A 25,156-nucleotide genomic window follows, 5' to 3' on the forward strand; every position below is an offset into this window, starting at 1 on the left:
AAAGATGTTTTAATTATTGATAATAAAATCATGAAAAGAGGATAAATTACTTTACAAGTGACTCAATTGTATAAAAGATATTAATAAAAATATCAAACACCGATATGTCTATTTTCTGTGGAATTTTTGACACAATGGGAATTATCTGATGTTTAAATATCAAAAAGATAAAGTGACACATGATTTATTTCACTTTTCCTCTCCTCTCTCTGAGCTCAGTGACTCGATGATGACTTAAGGTGGAGTGTGAGTCTGGAGCTTCATCCTGATGATGACAGTCTCACTGATGAGAAGCAAAATGACTGACGATGAACTTCTAATCAATCTCAACATCTACTGTAGAAAATAAAAATGATTTTACCTGCTGCGTCTTCACATCCTCAGGAATCTTCTGCCTCATGCTGTCCTCGCAAAATAAGTGTGTGTGTGCGTGTTGGAGGGTGTGTGTCTGTCTGTGTGAGTGTGTGTCATGTCAGTTGGAGCCTGCACAGCCACGTTGAAACTGTTGTCTTGATACTACACATCACAGCATCTCTCTCTCTCTGACTGAGCCTCGTCACTCCTGCACAGACCTACAGGGGAAGCAGCACCTGCACCTTCAAAATAAAAGTGCGATACCTAATTTGGGATTACGTCAGCGTTCAGAATAAAATCTCACTATTTAATTCTGCTAAATGGATCAAAGTTATAAAACACACACTCTGGTTTAATCAGAGAATTGTCAGTGGATTCATTTGATTTGACAGTTGTTTGTTGTCCTAAACAAACTCATGAAATTGCATCGACTCCAAATGACTGAATCATTGATCCAAATCCAGATGTTTTCAGTATCTGCTTCCTGAAGGAGGAGAACAGCCTGCCTCAGAAAACCATGTGACAGGACATGACTGTCTGTGCCTTAGTGCCGGTGGTTCACCGATACACGCGATCAACCAATCACAAGTCAGTGTCAGCTGTCAATCATGACGTCTCAGCCCATGTTTACATTCAGGGGGTCACGCAGATGTGTTGTCTTGACTTCCTTCACAGGACTGTAATAAACAAGACCGAATGAAATGACTGGTTGACCCGTGTGTCAATACGCCACCGAAGATCGGGGGGGCTGGGACGTATTGGGGTCATATTTTTAACCCTTCGATACACGAGCGATGCATTAAACCCTTTCTGATGCACAACCTGGGTCAAAAGAGATCCGAATTCATTCCCTGTGTTATTTCATGCATGGCTGAGTTGCTTTGCTTTAATCTTTAAAAGCTTATCCTTCGTTCTTCCTCGAGAAGAGGGCTCCTTGGAAATAGAATCTTCTACGACATCTAAGGGCCTTCTCCATGTTGGAGTTGGATTCCAAGACACACCCACAACTCCAGCTTGATCCTGTAGCGTCTTGATGACCATGTCAAATGGAATACCAGCCATACTCACACTCTGGATAAACAAAATCAAATGCAGTCTATTAAGTTATAGTTCAAGTTTTATTTTGTTGATCTAGCCATTGTTAGCTAGCCAGAAAAGAAGCTGGCAAACTAACAGCTCGTTAGTATTGTACATATTTCTCTTTCTCACTAGTAATGGATGTAAAATGAGACTCACATGCATCAGATGTGATAAATGAACGGCCGGTGTTTCATGGTGAATCCAAACCGTACAGGTCATGTTGTGCATTAGAAGGGTCGAGATACAAAAAGGATTTTTATTCAAAAAGTAACAAAGGAAACATTAAAATAAGGATTTGTGATGAACAAAAACAGGTAAATTGTGGGAAACCTGAAATCCTGAATGATGCAATTCATTCACTGCAAAGATCAAGAACATACAAACTGAGCCGGGTCACTTTAAATCCTAGTTTTATTCTGAAATGTATGAGAGGAAATGAATGGTTGTCTCTGCTGCAGCTGGACGGCTCCTCCTCAGGGAGCCTCCAGTGCTCTCTGGTTTCCCGCTCCTGTTAGGGCTCATGTGTTCCACTGAAGCGTGACCATCAAGCCTCATTTACAGCTGAGATCCTGAGGCCTCGAGAGGAAGATGTCCAAAGAGTTTGTTTCACCTCCACCCTCAGGGATGAGGATGTTACATTTAAGATAAAGCTTTTACTGAAACCTTCGTAAACTACAGATGACAAACCAGAATGTCTCTAATAACTCACACTTACACTTAAACTGTAAAATTCTGCATTTAATATGTCCACTGGCCTCAGACTGACTGAGCATAATGCTTATTGTCCTTCTGCTGCTCTTTTGCTAAATTTTCCCATAATTATGTTTCCTCCAACTGTTCAAAGATTTAATAATATGAAATATGAAACATGAGAAGATAAAAAATGGTAAATGAGTAACATTGAAACACCGACACGTCAGTGGGTGTGAACCTATGTCGGTGTTGCCATCTAGTGACAGAAACCAGGAAGCAAACCGATTCAGAATACGTCAGTAACTGAACCAATTAGTGCGTCAGGACCAGAAAATATACATATTTTAATTCAAACAAATAATTGTTGATGCTATGTTAAACTTGCTGATCCTCATATTTACAGTTACTCAAAATGTTCTTCATAGATTTAATACTGATAGCAGTAACATATTTTATAGAGATTTATAATTACTCTAGAGTTTCTATTTCTACTGTTTGGACTAAATCTTGAAATGCTGTTGACATATTGAAATCCATAACTTAACTATACATGTAACCCCACCTTTGGAGTCATAACATCATTTCATAAAAGTAAGTGTGGAAAAATTACACATTGAGGAACTATTAAGATATATTTTTTAATTAATATTATAATATAAACTAGTTCATGCAATAAAGTAAAATCATTTTAAATGATTAAATATATTTTATTATAATTTAATATAACATGATGTTTCTTTTTCTTCACCTCCCCTCAGCTCGTCGCTTGTTGATGACGCACTTGTAATGGCCGCTGTCGCTGTGCGGTGCGGGCAGTTTTGATTCCTCCGCCTCAGCAGCTGAACTCACGCATCGGTGTTTATCTGAGGCCGCGGGAGCGCGATCCGCCGGAGAGGGGACTTCTTACCGAGGCGCTGCCGTCGTCACACAGCTCCGGGTCGGACAGGTGAATGAGAGAGGGGGGGTAGTTAGCGGTTAGCATGAGTGCGGCAGCAGCGGTTAGCTTAGCTCCGGGTAGGGCTGCATTGTTACCAGAGACCCGGGTCGGTGCGCTGCAGAGTCCGCTCCCCGCTGCCGGCTGTGTGGCGTCCCGCAGCGGGGGGTCGGGTGTCCTCTCTGCGGGGGAGCCACCGCTCCGTGGCGGCTCGGTGCTCGCCCGTTAGCCCGTTGTGTTGGCGCTGCGAAGTTCTGGGGCCTTGTTGCCAACAAGCGCGACTCAGCGCACAGAAGAGTTCGCGGCTGCTGCAGGTGAACGTGTGTAACGCTCCACAACTCGGCCGTGTTGTGTTGCTGCGGACACACAACCCCTCACACACACCGGGGGCTAGCCGCTGTGGAGGTTAGCTTGATGGGAGCGGAGGTTTGTGAGTTAGCAGAGAAGCTAACACAACAAATCCCGCTGTCAGTCACCAGCGCGTCCATGAGCCTCATCCTGTGTTTGATTGAAAACAAAAGAAAAGTTACGAGGCTTTACTTTTAGTTCGGAACCGCCTCTGATTGTTTCCCAAGAAGTTTCAAAGTTTCTCTCCCATCTGTTTTGTGTGTGAGTCAGTCTAAACTAATGTGTGTAACATCAGGTTGACTGTAAATAACCTTGATTTATAAACAAATACTTTAAAGTAGAAGTGGCTGGTCAGTAAATCCTCCAGATTCCATCAGGATGAACTGGAGGTTGTATATCCAGTAGTGATTCTATCTTCTAATTAAATATAATGTTATAGGTCAGTAATGATACTGTTAAATCTTATGAATACTGATGAATAACCTGGTTGTTTGTACTGATGTGATATTAGGTGGATTTTATAAATTCTGTTCAAGACGTGTTGAAGTATAAAGTGACAGTCAGAGACCAGACCAACTCAACAAGTCACTTCTTGACTGTTTCTAACAAACTGTGTTTTTCTCTCCACTAGAATATTCTCTAATGGATTCTCCTGAAAGCCCGAACCAGTCCCCCCAGTCTCCCGAGGAGGAGAAGGGCTTCTCCGACTCTCTGCTGGATTCTTCTGACGAAGAGGAGGACAGGGTCGTCTCAGGCAGTGAGATCATCAACGAGGAGGAGAATGGAGAGCTGCTTGATGATGACGAAGAGCCAGTGGACAGCCGACGAAGAGGTTTGGAATTGGAGGAGTTGGACGAAGAGGAGGACGAGGTGGTGCCTGACTTCGTCTCTGACCCTGAGGATGAGGAGCCTGGGGGGGTGGGACAGGAGGATGAGAATATTGTTCTGATGGAGGGGGATGAAGATGGTCCACAGGGGCACCAGTTAGATGGAGAAGAGGAGGAGGAGGAGGAGGAAGAGGAGGACAGGGTCATTGACACGCCACAGTCCCCGGACTTCGAACCGGTGAAGAGCTTCACTGATGACGACAATGTAGAAGATGGGGAGGAAGGATACAGTCACTATAAAAAGGAGGAGGAGGAGGAGGAGGAGGAAGAAATCCAGGCGGAGGAGGCCAAGAGGATGAGAGCTGAAGAAGGGGAGAGTAGAAGAGCTGTCACCGTGAAGCAGCCGAACGTGGACTCAGCTTCTGTTTCCCGGGAGCTAGACGAGCATGAACTGGATTACGACGAGGAGGTCCCGGAGGAGCCCAGCGTCCCTGCACACGAGGAGGAGGAAGACGAGGAGGAAGCAGAGGAGGAGCAGAGTGAGGACAAGATCGTTAAGAAAAAGGAGAAGAAGCGTATTCTCCCCCCGTCTCCTAAGAACAGTGACTCCAGGAGATCGGACGACTTCAGGGGGCCGGACCGGATGTCCAGAGATTCCTTCAGGGACAAGAAGAAGGACGAGGACGACGGAGAGATCGATGAAGGAGAGATCGATGTAAGTGTCATGGTTTGGCTTTTAGTGATATGTTGATCAGTGGGAGGTGATTGGAATAATGCATCCATTGTCATATTCAGAACATTTTCTCATTATTACAAAACTCTGGAATATAGGATCTGTCGAACATAGATACTGCAAGTCATTGTCAAACAGTGTGTGTCAAACTAAAGCTCGTTAAAGAAGCTACATCCTGTGACTAATCGTTCTTTAATCTGGATAATGAGTACTCCTTATTTTTCTAATTGCTCCTCCTGTGTCTGTGGTCACTACACCCCCCATTTTCATTCCTTTCACCTTAAATTCTGTCGTGTCAATAAATGGTGTCTCAAATACCTTTTTAAAGTCAGATTTGATAAACCCTCTTGTGTGTTTGGCAGGACGATGACCTGGAGGAGGGGGAAGTCAAAGATCCCTCAGACAGGAAGATCAGGCCACGTCCCATCTGCAGGTTCTTCATCAAAGGTGGGTGATGGAGAGCAGATCGTGAACCAGCGCTCGACCGGTGAAGAACTCGTGTGTTTATGAAAACTTCTCAGCATCTGTGGCAAGAGAAGGAAGCTCTGGGTGTAAAAGTGTGATCTAATCAACTGAACCAGAAGCTTAAACAAACACAATGTACTTAAGATTATTACACACAATATAATATCTTGTGTATTAATTGAACAAGGTCATTAGAAAAGAAGTGAACCTTGGATGTAGCCTCAAGGAATCTGTACGTCAGACCTGCACAACGTTCTGCTGGTTCTTTCTAGCTCAGCACATTCTTAGCTTGTCTGGTGTGTTGATCCTCAGCGTCTCTGCTGGTTCACATCTGGTCTCTGACTGGAATCCTCCAACAGCTGGATTCTCTTTGTTCCGAGTCTTTTTTTGTAGATTTACTTTGATATTTCGGGTCTTTGTCGCTCTGCACCACTCGGCTTTCACAGAGTTTCTTCTCTCAGCCACTTTGAAATTATCCCCGATGCTATCGAGCTGTGTGGAGCTTTCTATGATTTGAGGGACCTTGTGTTTGTGCACTGTGATGTAAACAGTGTGATGGAAGCAGAGCATGTGAGGAATGTCAGTTGGTTTAAGTTCTTGTCATGGCAGCTGCTCTCCAGCAGGGGGAGTCATGGTACTTATTATAGATCTATGTATTCTCCCTCTGCTCTGAGTAAAACATTAACTTAACAAAAAACTATAAATTCTCATTAATGAAGGTTTCAGGGACAAATATAACTTTTCATTGGTTAATTTATTTCCAATTTTAAAGTGAGAAATTGAAGGTGATACACGATGAACATTAATTTATATTTTATTTTATGTCAATGTGGAACGTATTTTGCATCTTTAAAGTTTCACCTGATTTACAACTGGATTTGAACCAGGACTGAAAATTATTAGTGCAAGAATACATGTTGATGTTATTTATCTTATCTCCTGTTGACACTTCTCTCTCAAAATCATTATTTAATCAATAATAAAAACATATTCTGCGTCTAATTCTTTATTTTTTCCTTAATCTTGGTAAAACTTTATTATTTTTTTCTTCCAGGAAATTGTACCTGGGGCATGAACTGTCGGTTCATCCACCCCGGAGTCAACGACAAAGGCAACTATTCCCTCATCAGTAAACCAGACGTCTTCTCACCTAATGGAGCGCCCCCTGGTGGACCTCACCCTCTCATACCCAATAACCCCTGGGTACGTCTCTCTTCTGCAGATCCTATGTTTGCTTTGTGCTCTAACGTTAATACAACACATAAATATTGAATCCACTCTGAAGATGAAACCAGGACTGTGTCACACAACATCTGCATCTGTTGAATTAGTTTGTTTGTGTTTTCAGGCCGGACCTGCAGTGGAGGAGCTCCCTCCACCTCCTCCCCCAGTGGAGCCCCCTGTGGAGAGTGCATGGGAGAGAGGACTGCGGCACGCCAAAGAGGTAAACCCCCCCCCCCTCCGTCTCCATTTCCTTCCACTGGGCTGTCGTGATGCTGAGCCTCAGTAGAACTTTGTCTAGAGCAGGGGTTTTCAACCAGGGGTCCGCGGCCCCTTGGTGGTCCGCGACGGCATTGCAGGGGGTCCGCGAAATTCGGTTGATCTAGGTAGAAAAACTCTCAGGAGATCTTGGAGATGTAGTTTGTATGATGGGAATTTTTATTTTCCCAAAAAGACGGCCTAAAAGGGCAGAATTAATAATGAAAATATTAAATAAAACAAAATAGCGGGAAAAAAATACTTTGTAATAAGTAAAATAAATTTGCATAATAGCCAAAACAATTAATTTCAATAACAGTCAACTTTACCAGGTTCACTGGTTGAGAAACAATTTCTTAGGAGAGCTCTAGACACACACACAGAAGAACTACTCACGCAGTAGGTGGGATTTGCTGCTGGTGATCATGAGGTTAAATTTAAGTAGGCCTCAATTGTTTGTGTGATATTGTTTGATTATCATTTGTGACATAATCTGCATTACTTTGTCATCAGTTGTAGCCCCAGTTTATGTTGATTGTTATTGATCACCGTTACTTTAACGTTCTCTCAACATGTCAGCTACATGTCTGTACATTTAAGTCATGAACGTTATATATTGACGTAAATATGGTTCTGAGATGCAGTAAAACTACAAACTGCATTTTATTTTTGTTTTCAATGCTTAAGCACTGAAAATCAACCCTTTTTTTGTAATTTACACATTTTTGTAGATTTGTTTGAGGTTTTTAAATAAAACCAACATGGGAAAAAAAATGTTAAAAATTCCTTCTATCCACTTGCACGCACACACACACACACACACACAGAAACACACACACACACGCACACGTAGGCACATCAGTGGGCCGCGGATTACTTTCTAGTCAGAATGGTGGTCCCTGGGACAAAACCAGTTGAAAACCCCTGGTCTAGAGAGACTTGGGATGAGGTTCTGCATTTTTATTGAGCTTTATTTAGTTTTACAGGCGATGAAACATTCATGGTAAAATACACTGTTGCTTGTTTGTTAGGAATAAACAGTCCTACTTTTTGAGTCTTTCTTACTCCTCTGAAAACGGACCCCCCCCGGTCGGCCCCTCGCTGGCTGTGGGAGACTTTATTGTTTGCATGAACCTGGTCAACTCATCAGAAATAAATAATAATAGGACGATTCATTCTTTTTGCACGAGTCTGTTTCCTACCCTGTCACATTATATGATTTTATGACCTCAATACGTTTCGCTACGTGCCATGAGAACACACTTACTTCTGTGTAGTAAATCTCTGTCTTTACCAGAGCTCCCAGTGACACTTCACCTCCAGTGGACTGTTAAACCGACCCCCGTGTACCTGGTTGTGTTTCCCACAGGTTCTCAAGAAGGCCACCATCCGTAAAGAGCAGGAGCCGGACTTTGAGGAGAAGCGTTTCAACGTGACCATCGGGGAGGACGAGAGAGAATTTGACAAGGAGAACGATTTCTTCAGAGAACGCAGCTACCGCATCATCAGAGAGTAGGAATCATAGAATCTCTCTGTCATGTTACATTGGGTGGAATATTCTGCTGGTTGAAGCAAATCGATCAGCCAGTGAAACCCGGTCTCAACTCGGCCTTCTGCTGTCCCCGCTGCTCGGACATTCCCCATTTCTCTTTTATTGGCTCTTTCTCACACATTCCTCTTTCAGAAGTTTCCCTAAATTCACGTGACAAAAGAGTCACACCTCAAACTTGACCTCTAGCAAAATCATTTTTTTGGGCACCACCCAGTCTGAAGCACGAACGTTTTTCCCCTGTTCATAAAAGTCAGACACTCATTTATTTTTTGATAAATGAATAATGGAACTAGAAAGAAACATGAACTTATTCTACGTCCACACTAATACTTTTTCAAACTTAGTCACCACGATGAAACCTCATGGAGGTAGCCTGAGGTCTCACTGCTCCTCCACCTGATCCACAGCCTCAGTCTGAAGAATGGTTGAATGTAACTTAATTAAAATGTGTTATGATTGAGTTGTTTGCACTGATACTCGTCTGTTTTGTTTTCACAGTGAAATGGAGTTCAGAGATCCTGTATATGGGTGAGTGTTCACTCACATGGACGATCTTAATCAAACTCTTAACACTTAAGAAGCTAAATCTTTACTAAAACATGGTTTGACGTCATGTGGAACCAAATCTGTGGAACATTCTGTAAAATGTCATTTAGAAACTAACCATTAAAACCAGTTCTTTGTTCCTATGCTGTATAATCACTATATAAGGATCCTTTGTGAGCTGTTGCATGATTTCTCGAACGTGTTTCCCTCTGCAGGGACCAGTACAACGATCCATACTACGACTATGAGATGGAGGCGCTGTGGCGAGGTGGCCAGTATGAGAACTTCAGAGTGCAGTACACAGAGGCTCCACTTCCCTACCACTACAACGTGAGTATCCTCCAGGTTCTGCTCAGAAGCTTTCTCTGTTTCAACAGCCACAAATAAAGTTTAAAGTGCTCCAGCAGCGACTGCAGGCTCTGGTCTGACCCGGCCCCTTCCTGCAAGTCTCCCCCAGAAATGCCCAGAAACTGTCACTGATTTAAAAAGACGCAAGGACGACCGGATTAGATTTGGTTTTTATCACAACTCAAGAATTTATCCACTAATTATGACTAGTTAACACTACAGGCTAAAGGTCAACAACAGTTTTCTGTGACCTGATTTGTTGGCAGAGGTGAGAAGCACAGGTTGTCATCTTAGTGATTCATAATCAAGATACATTTATTTATCCCAAACACATTCACAGACAATCGTGCAATTGAGGGAAATTTGTCCTCTGCTTTTAACCCATCTGGTGCAGGACCATGTACGGCGCCCTGTGGGGGCAGATGTTGGGGGAGTAAGGTGCCTTGCTCAGGGGCACTAGACAGTGGGGTAGGGAGAATCCTCTTGGATTTTTGGACAGATCTGAATGTTGTCCATCCAGGTTCATTTTGTTGTTGTTGTTGTTGTTACTCCGTGGAGTCGCACCAGAGACCTTCCAGTCTGATGTCTTCACAATTTTCTGCCCATAGCTCAAGTTTTTCTTCCACTAGTCCACTGCCTCTCCCAATCAATCATTCAGTATATCAGGATTAATGGGGCCACAGACATAGAATTCATAATAACTGTGAATATCCGTCTCTCCAGGAGCGAGAGCGTGAACGCGACCCTCAGGAGCGGCCCCGGGACCGAGAGAGGGAGAGAGATCACCGCGAGCGGGAGCGCCGGCAGCGAGAGAGGGAGCGGGAGAGGGAGCGCGAGCGAGAGAAGGAGCGGATGCGGCGGAAAGAAGAGTGGGAGAAGGACCGGATGAAGCGTGACGAGAAGGAGAGGCCGAGGATGAGACCTCCTCGAGACCCCAGGGAGAAGAAAGAGGAGGACAAACTGAAACCTCGCTCGCCCCTCGACCTGCCGCCCAAGTACGTGTTGAGCTGCTGGTTTTTTGTTTTTCAGAATAAGTTATTTGAAGTGTCCAAGCAGAAGGTAGAAGCCAAGAGAATAACCCTATTAATCATTAGTGGTTTTGTTTTGACACAGCTGTAACGGCTGGGTGTGGTTGACCGACAGGCGTCACTTTGTCAGATATTTTGTTATTGCGTCATACATGTTCAAACAGACGTTTTATGTTGAAGCAGTCAGTTAAAGATGTTGATGTGTGTGCCCGGGTTAAATAATCATTTTAACAATGGAAAATTGGAGTATGCTCGCTTATTGAGGCGTGAAGGGAAGGTTGCACAATGCCGAAGTTTTACCTGCGTGTGTCAGCCCCATGTCAGGGACACACACATTGCATGTTGTTGTGGGAACTCTGTCACAGCCTTTGTTGACTAATGAGAGCGGATTAGTCAGTCGGGTTTCATTGAGTAGTAAGAACATGTGAAAACATCCGTTCTATAGTTTTCTGTTTGGGATCGGTTGTTGACGAAATCGTTGTGCAACCAAACGCTATTCTTATGAATGTATTTTCCATATCCTGGTGGAGAAGAGTTTCAGTCCAGTTGATTGTTTGTGCTGATGAGGCATCGTTTCTACATAATGAATAGAATGAATGAATGAACCCTCCAGTTTGCATGTTGCACGGTGTCGTCGTCACTCATTCTACGTCAACACAGTTTAACCCTTTAAGACCTGAGGCACCAAATAGAATCACACTCTTAAAACCTCACCTGAGACCTCACCCCTTCTGAACAGCTGACTTTAAATCCTCAGCCTCTGAAGCAGAAATCTGTTGATAATTGAACCTCCTTCTCCAACATGTTAACTATTAACTGATCCTTGGTCAGCAGGTATTTTAATTGTCAATGAAACTCTGTCGTAACCTGCTTTGATATCGCCGCCCTGCCTCAGATGGTTTTGCAGGATAGGAGCCGTTTCCCACGATGCAGTTTGCCTTTTCCCGCGAGTATTTCAGCAAATGACGACGTATTGCATCAGGCTTTGAAAAACATGACATATGAAACACGCACGTGTGCAAATGTTGCACCCGGTCTTCAGGGTGGATACACGTGTACGTTTCATCAGGTCTCAATGGATGGATTTTTAAGGCTGAAAATTCATAAATATATAGGTCGTCTGATTAAACCCGATAGTTGTGTTATCCTGTGAAGTTTAAAAACACAAAAACCGTCCAAACACATTTGCAGTCATTTGTTGTCGATTGTATCCAAATTGTGAAAACAGGCAAATAAGAATCTGAATTTGCTGAATTTGCTGTGACGCTCAGGTATTTGTGTTTTGGTGGTTTGCTTCCTATGTCATTGTGTTTGCACCTGAAGCTGTGAAGACAAGTTCTAAATCCACCTTCACTGAAAGAAGGTGGAGTGTTTTTATTGTGTTTTTATTTTTATGATTTTTCACTACTCCTAATCATGCATTATGGATAACTAGCAAATCAAAGAATTTCACATCTCACACAATAACATCAGCTCAACACACAGAAGCTTACAAATGCTACCGTACAGTTTATTTATCCTCTCATAATTCAGAAGTTCTTTTTTACAGTTTTAACAAAGTTCCCCAAAAAGCTAATTATGCACCAACATGCACTTGTTTGCTGAGTCTTTCTTTTAATGCTTTTGTTGAATAGATTTACTCCTTTTATTTTCACAATTTACGACAAATGAATAAGTCGTGATCCCAGTCATTGCTAAAAAGAAAACGTGTCTCTGGTGTTTGTAGCAGTGCAACACAACTCATCCTGTGATTGCATCACAACTCTGCGACTCATGCATCATTCCTTCAACTCGTCAGTCATCGAGCTTCATCTATAGAAAAGAATTCGTCCGTAGTTTCCACTTTGTTGTTGCCGAACCTTCTTGCCTCTCGCCACTGTATGACTGATGACCCGACTAGCACATATTTCCATTGTTTTGTTCGCTCGTGCTCTTTGAAATTGCGGAACTTTGCAGAGTCGTCAGCTCCTGTCACCGGCGGTAAAAGGGAACTGGAGCCTACGCCCATTTTTTACTCAGCGATCAGTGACGTAGGTACATGTCGGCAATATGTCAGCCTAAGGCAAAGTGGAAATCCTCTTGATTTGAGGAAGTGATGCACTTGTCTTTGATGCAACAACTGGAAAACACATCCCAGGTCAGAAATTCCCAGTTGAAGTTCTTTAGGGTTTCCCAGTAGAAAAAGGTGTAGAACTGTAACTATATTTCTATAGAGAGAGAGAGAACTGCACAATTAGTTTAAATGCAGTCGTGATGTCAGCCTCTGTTATTATCTAACCACAAAGCTCAGTGATTTATATAAGTGAACACAGGGGGCGGTGTCCAGCTTTGTTTGTCAAGTGCTATGAACCACAGACGCGTGTCTCAGATCAGTTGTTACCGTCACGAACAAATATAAACGTCTGTCACTCTTCAGCTACAGACAGACTTGAGATCCCGCCCCTGTCTAGACACATAAACAAACTACCTGTCAGCCACAATGCAACAAAATGGAAAATGTAATATTCAAAAGCCCATTTTCCACTGGTGAAAACCCCCATTATCATCTGTCTTTTGTCTGCACGGTGAATAGATGACATCACAGCCCGGATCACATGAAGGTTCATGTAGGTTTATATCGGCTCCGGTTCTGCAGGGACAGAAATGTGACACCCGGGTCATCACAATCATTTCTTCTTCTTTTACATATTTCTGTTTGGTGGTATGACGCCGTGGAACTCCCGGGCTCAGGCACGATAATAGCCTCGCGTGTTTGTGTGTTTATTGTTTGTCTTTAGATTAGCGTGTGATTTGCAAAATACAAAACTGGCAGGAAAGCACGGTGAGGGAGCTTCTGGTCCTTCAGCAGGTTTGTAACTTGTGGAAAGCTCGTATGAGACTTATTTATTTTATAGATTTAGGTTAGATTAAAATATTTTATTTATTTATTGTGTGCATTAAAAAAAAATTAACAGCAGAAGTGACCTCACTGCTGTATTGTCATTCCTAATTCCTCTTTGCGCCTAAATGAATGTGAACTGATGAGGTCACACACACTCGCTCTGTCCTCTGAATTCATCTTTTGTTTTCATGCACGACTTATTTCCACTTCCTTTTAATTCTTTTCTTTCTGTGTCCTCTATCAATTATTCATAATTACTTAAAGACTCAGTTTAATGAATTAATTAATTAAATAAGCTGCTGCTCTATTGAGTCTGAACCTGCGTCAGTCTTTTCAGAATCAGAAAGTATTTATTGTCAAGTAGGTTTACACCTAGAATGAATTTGCTCTGGTTATTGGTGCATACAATGAACATAGAAACATAAAAACACAATAAATACAACACACAAGAAAAGCAGTAAAAAGAAACAATATATATTTACTCACTATTTCTAATATTTATACAAAGTAACATTTATTTAGACATAAACATATCTAAAGATAAAAGATATAAAAAGTGAAGTAAAAAGTGAAACAGTGTCAGATTGCAATATGCTGGACTTGTTCCTCAGGCTGATTCATTAAACCCACAAAGTTCAGGTTACCTTCTGTCCAAGGGCTGTATAAGTCTATTTATAGAATTATTCCACTTTCCTTTTTTGTTAGTTCTTCCTCAAAGGAAACGTCATTTTGATAACAGTATATATTACAGAGCTAAAAATAGCACACGTGTTGTGATGCTATTTTTAGCTCCGTGCTTGACACGGTCACTTGTTTGCTCTTGCATCACATCAGCGGAATTTCTTATTCACTGGAGGATGTGTACCTTTCTCACACAAACACACACCTGCATTGTGTGTGTGTGTGTGCGCACAATAGGCTGCCCATTCATGTGTTTTGCTCGTGCATGATATGTGATTCCGAGTCTGTGTCCCTGTTTAAACAGTTTGTGCAGCGCATTGTTTGAAAGCACTCTGCTGTAACACGAGAGCTCTGCACACCGGTCAGGCCGGGCAGTAACTGATACACCCATATGGATCCTTCCCTCAAAGTTTCTGCAACTCGGTGGGAATATCCACTCCTCACGTTAATTTCCTCAAACAAATATTTAGAGACGCCCGCGAAGATCTCTGCGTCTTCTTCACAAAAGTAAACATCAGTCCATCTGGTGGGAAATCCCATGCATGTTGATGGTTAACGTCCTGGCTGTGATCCAGTCGTGATCCAATCCATCTCGGATCAGTTCCCACTTACAGCAGGTCTGTGGTGTGTAGCCACGCTGCCATAGGACCAAACTCATCAGCTTATAAATTGATAATATATTGAGCAAAATACCCAAAAATATACAAACAAATATATGAATTTAACCATCAAGTCCTCCTCTGTTTGTCCTCAGCCTGGATGTGGGAAGGAAAATCTTTACAGTAGATTTGTAAACGTCTGCTCGGCTCGGTCTGTAGTTGAAATCCTGCCGACTTGTTCTTCATGCATTGGCTTCAATCAGGGTTTTTAATGAGTTGGTGAAAAGGGTTTGATCGATGAATGAGAAAGAGGAACCAGAGAGACAAAAGAATAACAGGCGGAGCAGCAGGTGATGTGAATGTTCAGGAATATCCAGAAGTGAATTAGATGTTTGTGGGTTTTTTCTAACCACCCGATCTTTTCAAACTTCTCAGCAGGCCGATGGAGCCGCCCTCAAAGAAGGAGATTGTTCCATTAATGCGTCGACCAGACGAGTGGAAGGACCCGTGGCGTCGGTCCAAATCCCCCAGGAGGCGCCCCGGGCTGGGCTCCCCCCCACGAGGCCGCCGGCGACACCGCCCCTCCGGCTCCTCCGTCTCTCTGTCCAACTCCTCCAGGTAGACACGCCTCCTCAGGCACCTCCTGGTTGTTCTGCATCACTGCGATGGTGAATTAACATATCTGGTGAATTAATATCTTGCGGTGGGAGATGATCAGATAATGATTAAAGTTCCTGGTTCTGAACCCTCCTGATGAGTGTTGAATCCACACAACAGTGGGTGACACTGGATGTGAACACAACTGTAGTTTGTTTACAAGACGACTCTGCAGGACACTTTTAAAATATTAACTACCGCTGTAATTTCATAATCCTTTGGCAGATGGATATGAGAAATGTCTCAACTGTACAATTAGTCTCCACTGGAGTTTGTATCGTGTTGATGTGCTTATAATTAAGATCATGATTCTCCTGTTACCAGTCGGGTTTTCTACTAGATCCATTTTGTTTTTTGTTTATTATTGATTTATTGACCTTATTAACTAAATGTTTGTCCCTCTGTGTCTCCTGCAGGTCCTCGTCTCGCTCCTCGTCCTACACAGGCTCTGGGTCGTCCCGCTCCCGCAGCCGCTCCTCCTCCTTCAGCTCCTACTCCAGCCACTCCTCCCAGCGCAGCTCCTTCAGTGGCAGCCGCTCCAGGTGCGTTCAACACATGCAAAACATCCACGTGTTACTTCCTGAGTGGCGTCAAGCAGCTTTATAGAAGCGTTGGTGACTGTGTGATCTGGTCTGATCTTTAGATTAAACAGCGTTGTGACACTTTAAGGGTGATTGTTGATCTTTCAGGTCTCGATCATTCTCAACGTCTCCCTCACCGAGTCGGACAGCGCTGAGGAATGCTAAGAATAAACCAGAGCCCCCCCCTATGTTAACTAAAGGGTAAATCCTTATTACTTGCATCGATTTACATTATTTAATTCATCAGTCAATGCTCCAGCATCATAGTTCATCCTGCCTGTCGTGACATGGCACGTGCTCACCGCTCCGTCACTGTGGTCACGCTTAAACAAACAAGTTCGTTTCCCCTGCAGAAGCATGCCCCCGAAGCCGGGCGCCATGCCCCCCCCTCGCAGGGAAAAGCCTCCCATGAAGAAGGCTCCCAGTCCTCCCCCGCCTGGTGGGATGCAGGGCCGGCCTTCCAGACCCATGCAGGAGGGAGGCAAGGCCCCCACCAATCCCCGGGAGCCTGGAGGACCAGGTGGCGGCGGTGCAGGTCGCGGAGGGACTGGCGGCAGTGGAGCAGGTCGCGGGGGAGCAGGCGGCGGGGGAGCAGGTCGAGGAGGAGCAGGTCGAGGAGGAGCAGGCGGCGGGGGAGCAGGTCGTGGTGGACCAGGAGGCAGAGGAGCAGGCCGCGGTGGACCAGGTGGACCAGGCGGACCAGGTGGCAGTGGAGCAGGTCGGCCCCTACCGCCACGGGAACCCGGAAAACCCCCCAACCCCCGGGAAGGAAGACGGAAAGTGAAGCAGCAGCGTCCTCCCCGGAGGTAGGTGCCTCTCTCGCTTTGTTTCAAAGCAATGAAACCGTAGTTTTTAATAAATAAAGGAATTTGATTAATTGCAGGAATCAGGAACAGAAAATGTTTTTCTCGGCTTGTATGGTTGAAATCAGGTGTGACCAGTAACCAGACACGGAGCCTGTTGGCGCCGGCTGAGGTTTTGACATTGTCAACATTTTTACTTGTCATTAATCACACGTAGGAGCCAGAGACGAGCCGGGAAACTGATCACTGATCTGTTTCACATCAAACCAAACAATGCATCCTCATAATAACAGTTTCAGTTCATGAACTCAGCAAAAACAACAAGGAGTCTGTAGCACGTTTCATCCATTGATGCATGCATCACTGCCTTTCACTGGGGGGGGGGGGGGGGGGGGGAGCGGGGGCGATCATGGCTGATTGATTTGTGGAATGTCGTCTTTAAAGATAATTCATTTGGACGAAACTGACTTCAGGACATAAAGAGGTGATGGAATCTGTCACTTGTGCTGCAGAGTGAAGCTTGTGCTCGTCCCACCAGGTTCACAGCTGAGATCCTAACGCATGTCTTCACCCCATTACTGCTGTTTGTCTCTGGCCTGCTTTGTGTGGACTTGTCTTTTTGTCCCCAGCGACACGTGCACGTCCTTCGGTCTCTTAAAGGCGCTTTAGAAATTCAAGTTATCATCACTGTTAATCTTCAATGAATATTTTAACAGCATAAAGAAAATTCTGTTTTATTTGATGAAAAAACATTGACCATAAAATACTATGATGATATTATAGCGTAATCACGCAAGTTCACGAGGAATGAACTTAGAGAGAATATTCAGGCTGAAATTTGAAATAGAATTTAAAAATATAAAATAAGCTTATTAAATTAAACACAAGTTATTTGGTTTAGAATATGTCCAGCTCAGTAAACAGGAGGTTAATGGTTTAAATGAGCTTTTTGCTTTGTATTGTATTGGGTTAATATAACAGTGTTTCACAATTGTGTGTGTGTGTGTGTGTGTGTGTGTGTGTGTGTGTGTGTGTGTGTGTGTGTGTGTGTGTGTGTGTGTGTGTGTGTGTGTGTGTGTGTGTGTGTGTGTGTGTGTGTGTGTGTGTGTGTGTGCTCTGCAGTGTAAACACAAAATGTTGAACCTTTTTTTAATGTGTGGAAGTACGTGTCTCATGAACTCTGGAGCGAATCAAACCAACACAAAGTAAAATGAAGGACTTAGTATATAACAGTTAAAGTGTCCACATGACAAACAGTAGTTGCGTAGAATCGTCTATAGATCCACTGCTGACTTAAAAACAACCAGTCATTGTGAAAAGCGTTGAAGCAGCCTTCATGAATTAATCTTCAAATGTTGCATATTACAGAAATAATAACAAACTTATACAATCATCCCACAATTAGATCTTTTGCATACTTTGCACTATTTTGTGTTTTGCAGACACCAAAGAATAATTTGTGTTTCCCTCTAAATGACGTCTGAAACAAAACAAGATTAAAGTAAGTTTTAGAATAAAAGTTTTTAAAATCTGAAAGACCGAAAGTGGAATGTGATCGACCTCTCGGCCCCAGATCACAGGTTGAGTCTTCATCATGTCTCATGTCACTGGATGAAGAACAACCTGGTTGTAATTCCTCAGAGTTTCCTGCTCGCGCGGCGTGGGCGGGCAGTGGAACTCTGGATGTGGTGCCATGAGTTTCTGGTGTGGGTGGGAGAATGTTGTCCTTCCTGCCTCTGCTCTGTAAACCAGCATCAAATTTGCAAGGGAATATGTCAAACAGATAAACTTTCCTAAAACAAATCTGTTTACACATCTCTATTTGCATATGTTGGCCAGAGAGACACTGCAGCCGAGCGCTTTGGGAGAAAGTGTATAGATCAGGTGTGTGCGACGGAAAAGAGATCTAGTTGTGTCAAGTTGTTTGTGTGTGTGACCTCAGGTGGACGGGAAGAGCAGTCAAAGGACAGGGAATAACAGCGTGGGGCTGTTTGCATCTTGGTCTGTGGGTGTGAGTGTGGGCAGACCTGGTCACAGTGTGGAAACTATCCAGCAGAACCAGTTCTGTGTGTCATGTTGAAAAAGGACTTCCCTATGATTGAAATAAGTTGTAGTAGTGATACTAGCTGAGAGCAGAGATAAGGATCTGTAAATTAAACAATAACTGTAATTATCGGGTACAGGAAGCTGGAGAGTGAAGCGGAACTGCAGAAGACTCAGAAGTTATTAAAAACCAGAGTTTATCTCTGATATTCAGCAGGAAACTTTGCAAATATGAAGAAATCTGAGCAGAGTTTGGTGGATTTGTTACAGCTGCTGATTTCTGCACATTTGTATCTTATGAAACAGGAGCATGTTGTGTCTTGATAAAATGAGACGATTAGAATCTAATTGTGTGAAACATTCAGGTTCACGCGTCGGGCAAATCAGCTTCTCTGTTTTAGATTCACTTATTGTCCAGTTTCCACAGTCAACGGTGAAATGCTAATGAGTACCTACATTTATTGTGATAATCATTAATATCTATAAACGTGACATTAGTCATAGATTGATGTTACTTTCGGCCCGACCCTTTTAATAGGTCAGAGGAGGAAGTGGTTCGACCGTTAAATTACTCTTCTCTTCCGGTTATATCAGCGGAAACAATGCTGATGTTTGCAGATACTCAAGAAACATGAGTTTCTTTAATGAATCCCACTGCAGCTGCCCGGAGACTGGAAGTCACACTGCTCACCCATTCAACCGAGGACTTGGCTGCTTGGACCTTCTGGCAGAGCTTTGCTGAAATGTCAGGGCGTACTAAGGTGCAATAAAGCAAAGCCAAGATTAGTTTGTACATCTACAACTTCCTATAAATCAGTCAAGTGTGTATGTTTGAGGTTTAAAGTCAACAATCCTCATTGTTTAATAAGTGTCTCAGTTAGAATGTGCTGAGATAGAAAAGAAAAAACGCAACTGTGTGTGTTCACACGATGGCTGAATTCTATTTAGTCGCTCCGGCTTCAGAATCTTTGTCCAGATGTTGGCTGTGGAAAAGGCCGATCCACCGACAGATCGAATCCCTTATGGTCGTCTGTAGCACAGAATGTAAATAAAGAGTCCGTGGAAACCTGCACTCACTCCCGGGTCAAATGTCTCTGCAGGGGACAGACGATGGGTTGTGATGTTGCACCGAGAGAAAACCACAGAAATGCAAACAGCCGTAACTTTACTGGGAAAAGAGTCCGTTGCCCTTTCCGCTCATTTACCTGCGTTTCAAAGACCTTTTCTATATTTTAATATCCACAGAAACTGCTCTGCCGCGCTATCGCTGACTTTTCCGGCCTAAGGGTTTGTTTGGCTCTGACTGCAGCCGTGTGGATGAGGTAACATGTTAGTGAGCAATTCCCTGGTAAGGTTTGTGGAGTGAGCTCACCGGCCTGCAAACCTTCAGTTCCTCTGAGAGGAAGTTGCTTTCTGTCCTACAGGCTCTGACATCATCCACATTAATGGGAGATCCTTGTCAGAGAACATAGACAGTAGCATGGGGGGGGGGGGGGTGATGTTGCGATGTAAAGGCTTATTCACGCTGCCTTGACGTACGGAAACAAATTCCAAACAATGTTGCGTCACTGCCGACATACCACAAACCGTGTGTGTGTCCCTGTGTCCGGGCGAAGTCACATCAGAGAGAAGCTTCTCACCAACTTGCGTCAATGTTCCGCCATCGTTCTCATTGGTCTTCTTAACGTTCTATGTTCGTCTAGCTCGATCTTTTGGCCGATGTGAACTTAGAGGGTCAGTTGGGCCTCGGAGGAGCTCTGAGCTCCACTGAGGGACATTCGCTCTCATGTTTTTCCATTGTGTGTTTTTTCTGTGCAGGTGTGGTGTTGAGCAAAAAGCCCGGTGTTGCACTGGTGTCTTAATATCCTGAAAAGCTTCCTGCTGTGTTCTCAGATCTGTCTCTCTCTTTCTCCTCAGGCAAACTGCGAGTGGGAGTGTCAGTGGAAGTGGTAGCAGTTATACTGGTTCTAGCTCCCGATCCAGATCCTCCTCCAACTCGCTCTCTAAATCCGGATCCAGAAAATCCAGGTACAGTGAAGCACTGTGACCAGAGGCTTGATGTACCTCATGCACCTATCCTTGTGAACGTGATATCTCAAGAACACCTCCAGGGAATTCCTTCAACTTTGGTACAAGAGTTCAGTTGCACTCGAAGATGACTTGATCAAAATTTGGTTGTCAAAGGTGAAAGGTCAAGGTCACAGTGACCCTGCAAATCCCGTTTTTGATCTTGTGAACTCCTCAGGAACCACCTTTAGGGAATTTCTTAAAATTTGGTAAAATTGTTCGGTTGCACAGATTTACTGATTTAGGTTTTGACGGTCAAAGGTCAAGCTCACAAATCCAGTTTTATCCTCTTGAACATATTTCAAATCGTGTGGAAATCGGTTGCATTCATTTCAAGTCACTGTTTCAGTCAAACATCCCAAATTAAAGCTGCGATTAAAATGTTTAACTAATTAATTCTGTATTCTTCTATTTTGCTTTCATGTGCTGTGTGGAACCGTCCAGGAAATCCAGGTATGCTCATTTTAATTCCGTCCGTGTGTGTTCACACTTGTGTGTCCATGTTGTGCGTACTGTAGGGTAACTGTTTGTCACCTCACCACAGATCGCTGAGCGTGAGCAGCGTGTCCTCGGTGTCCTCGGCGTCCTCCAGCAGCAGCTCCGTGCGCAGTGCGGACTCGGACGACATGTACGCCGACCTGGCGAGTCCAGTGTCCTCGGCCAGTTCCCACTCGCCTGCACCCAACCAGCCCCGCAAGGAGCGCCCCCCCGTCAGGGACCGGCCTCCACACGGGAGAGACAAGACCAGAGGTGTGTGAACAAAGAGCCGACTGACACACAACCCTGATACATTCAACTCGTAAATAAAGGAAAATAATGAATATATGTGAAGAAAAGCTGCTGCTACATCTTCCATCTGTTGCACGCAAAAGTAGATCTTATCAAATCTGTCTCTTTTTAACAGAAACACAAAGATGTTCTCTAGAGTGAGATTTAAAATATCCAGAACGTGTTAATGAAGTGTTTGACCACAGCGACTCTTCTATGTTGTGTCTTGAAAAGCCTCTAAAATAAAACAAATGGATTTAAATATGTTTGAAGAACAAAGATTTAAAATTTAGGGACAATATATAACTGATGGTTCGATAGTGACCGTCTTGTTTTCTCGTCCTCGCCACAGAGAGACCGTCAAAGAAAGACGAACCCTTCAGGGATGACCGCAGGAAGCCGGACCCGTCTGGAGCCCCGCCCAGGGGGGGGAACCCTGTGCCCAAATCAGGACCTGGTAGCAGGGGGGGGCACCCAGCACATCCCCCTCCCGGCAACATGGGCCCCCCTGGAAGCTATGGAGGTTCAGGTTCCCACAAAGACATCAAACTCACTCTCCTCAACAAGGTGACTACTGACTCCTCCATCAAACCTCTATGAAACAATGTCTCCGAAAAGAATTGGTTGTTTGAATTCTGTTGTGTTTGTAATATTAGTATATATTTTTAAATGGTATATATTGTGTTGTTTTCCAGCAGCAGGGTGATAAGGGCAGCAGGAAGAGGTACCTGCCCGCGGACAAGGACAGGCCGGGCTCCCCCCTCAGCAAGAGAATGGCCATGTCTCCAGACCGAGGTGAGATTCATGAGGAGCGACGTCCTCACGTTCACACTCCAACACAAACATTCACACGGACTGGAGGAGGCACTGAGCTCAGAGGTCAGAGGTCACTGGGATTCATACGAGTCTGGAAAACAAAGGAACTTTGGCTGGAGCTGCTCCAGATATTGATTCTTAGTGTTGATGCTACGTTTGTGGTGAAATGTTTATTTCATTAATCAACTAGATACTTAAAAAGAAAATCAAACTTCAAGGTGAATCATTTTTATGATTTAATATAAGTTAATATGAAACCTCAGCTGGTTTCAACTGTGACGATGTTTGATTCTTCATTATTTAACTATTAAGTCAATACTTGTTTACTCTTAATCCGTTGAAGTATTCTGGGATATTTTTAGTTCAGGTTATGACAGTATTTACTTGCAGCTAAAAATAGGAATTTAATGAGTGATTTAACAAAGATTACATCAGCGATGATCACACTCAGTCCATTAGCGGTTTCAAACCTTCAACCTTCCTCTGACTGTGATCCGATCTGCATCAGTGTGACTTGCTGTTCAGTTTTCTTCTGTTGATATTAAAACTCTGGAGGAACAGTGGTAACTCTGCTGAGAAGAGAAAGTAAAGCTGTGTGTCTCTTTATGTCGGTAGAAGATATTCAGGTCCTTCTGACGGCTGTCAGGGAGTTTGAAGTCTTATCAGAAACACGTAGCCGCGCTTATCGACTTTTTTAATCTGCTCCCTACGGATTGTTTAACGTCTGCCTCTCGTCACTTTGCTCTGGCAGCAACGTTGATTTCATGGGTTTTTCCCACAAGTGTAATTTCTCTGTCTGGTATTTAATTTAACATCCTGTAGCTCTGGTTATTCAAATCAATCGCATCCGTGTGATGGTCCAGTGGGAGCAGGAGGCAGGTGAAGGTTTTCATGGTTCAGTCACTTCTTCTGTTTCTGAGCTGGAGCTTAGCGTTACATTTACTTTTCAAGGACACAAGGCCACATCCTAAAATACTTCACCTGAAGTGGAAGTGGAGACATTTCACCAAATCTCAATTCGACCTTTGAAGGAGCCGACGCGGCGGTTTTCCTGAACCACAGAGATTTGTAAAACCTTTTCATGAACTGACTCTCGGCCTCGTTTCTAAACCACTCCTCCTCTTTAACTTTCTCACTTGTGTTTTCAGGTCGTGATAAAAGGATACCGGGTCGACCCCCGCTCTCCCCTCGAATGGATCGACCCAGAGGCCAAGGCCCCCGACCCTTGCCCCCCCACGGAGACAGGTTGGTACAATCCACTGCATTTCACCGACTACAGAAGTTAAACGTGGTAAAAGTGGCGTTAAAGCTGGAAGTGTGGAAAGTCTGTATTGCCTGCCCTGATCTGTGTTGACTCAGCCAAACACATCAGGGTTTTCAGAACGTGACGTGTGAGCAAATGAGGAAGACGTGGAAGAAACACACACGTGTTGTTAAGTCCAGATGCTCTGATACAAAATCCCCACAAAGAGAAAGGTGGTTTAAAACATGAAGCAAATAAAAGTCTCATTCTCTTCAGAGTTCAGAGGATGTGATCTAAACTCCGACAGGATTTGTTATCAGGTTCTGTGACAGCTTAGCCCCCCCCCATAACAGTCATCAGGCTGAAATGTACAAATCATTCAATGAAAGTGGATAAATAGTTTTCCTTTTGTTTTGGTCACTTTCTGCTTGTTTCTGAGTAAAGAATGTGACCTCGTCTCTTTCTTGTCTCTTCCAGAAAACGTCCTCTGTCCCCAGCCCCGAAGTCGTCTGGCAAAGCCCCCCCGGCGCCGTCAGGCAAACCCGCTGCCCCGGGATCTGCTGCGGCCTCCGGCTCGGCGTCGGGCTCCAACAAACCCAGCAACACACTGTCCCGCCGCGAGGAGCTGCTGAAGCAGCTGAAGGCCGTGGAGGACGCCATCGCCCGGAAGCGAGCGAAGATCCCCGCCAAATAGAAGGACGCCCTCGGCTGTCTGCCGGCCTGAGCTCCTGCGCTGAGGCCACAGTGAGGATCACGGGGCGGAGCGTCCCCCCCCCCCCCAGCCCCCCCTCCACTATTAGTGGATTTGTAAAAATGTTGTTTGGTTCATGCTGCCACAAGAAACATCTCCTGCTCGTCGGCCCTCAGAGGTTCGACTCGGCTTCATTGGAGAGCGCCGCTCGCTCCCACACATCGGACGTCTGCTCCCCGTCAAAGTCTCTGAACGTCCGGCTGCAGTTCCAACTCATCGGCGAGAAGCGGGGGGGAACACGTGTGTGTGTGTGGGGGGGGTGTCTCCGTGATGAAGCGTGTAGACGTCAAACAGAAGGTCCTGAGGTTTCCTCTGATCCTCCAGTGAAAAGGGAGCATCTTCCTGATGTGCTGTGATGAAGCAGATTTATACATATTGATTCTACTTCTCGTCTTTTATTGTCTCGTCCTCTCACATCTTGTCTTTCCTCCGTGGAGCCGTGGGACCGACGGCTTCACCGCGCTTCTTTGTACAAAATCCTGAGCATCTGTATTCAGCCCCCCCGAGCTGCGTTCACGGCGGCTTCTTCCTCATCCAGTGACTCGTCTGCCGTCACACCTTGTACAATAATAGCAAGTCATCAGATTCTTTTAAGCGTTTCATTATAGACTATAGTGATGTGAAATATTGCTTCTTCTTTTTTTAATCTGCAGCATTTTGTTTTCTTCTTGGCTCTCGAGTCATAAAACCGAAGTTTTATTTGTCATGTTTTTAGTTGGAGGAGTGTGAGCGGTGGAGCGGGGACATTCAGAGACCACGATATGTCTTGCTTTTGTGACGACAGCCTTCGAAATAAAACTATTTTGATAAAGAGGAGCTCGGCTGACTGTTTTTCTTTTCTCCGACTGAAACAGAATGTGTTTCGATAAAGTATCAACA

The 25,156-nt window shown here is 44.2% G+C and overlaps 1 protein-coding gene across 1 annotated transcript; it reads left to right on the forward strand.

The window, feature by feature from the left end:
• Positions 1–2,907: 2,907 nt before the first annotated feature.
• On the forward strand, positions 2,908–24,220 carry zc3h18 (zinc finger CCCH-type containing 18). The gene is made up of 21 exons (XM_053426109.1): positions 2,908–3,073; positions 4,041–4,951; positions 5,332–5,416; positions 6,489–6,637; positions 6,783–6,878; positions 8,283–8,425; positions 8,964–8,993; positions 9,227–9,341; positions 10,083–10,354; positions 14,984–15,166; positions 15,622–15,747; positions 15,895–15,987; positions 16,140–16,315; positions 16,490–16,592; positions 20,550–20,660; positions 21,144–21,152; positions 21,244–21,449; positions 21,820–22,034; positions 22,163–22,262; positions 23,432–23,528; positions 24,004–24,220. The coding sequence occupies exons 2-21, from the start codon at positions 4,052–4,054 to the stop codon at positions 24,218–24,220; spliced, it is 3,426 nt and encodes a 1,141-aa protein (XP_053282084.1). The 5' UTR covers positions 2,908–3,073; positions 4,041–4,051.
• Positions 24,221–25,156: the final 936 nt, after the last annotated feature.

Source organism: Pleuronectes platessa, chromosome 7, assembly GCF_947347685.1.
Source record: "Pleuronectes platessa chromosome 7, fPlePla1.1, whole genome shotgun sequence".
Lineage (NCBI taxonomy): Eukaryota > Metazoa > Chordata > Actinopteri > Pleuronectiformes > Pleuronectidae > Pleuronectes > Pleuronectes platessa.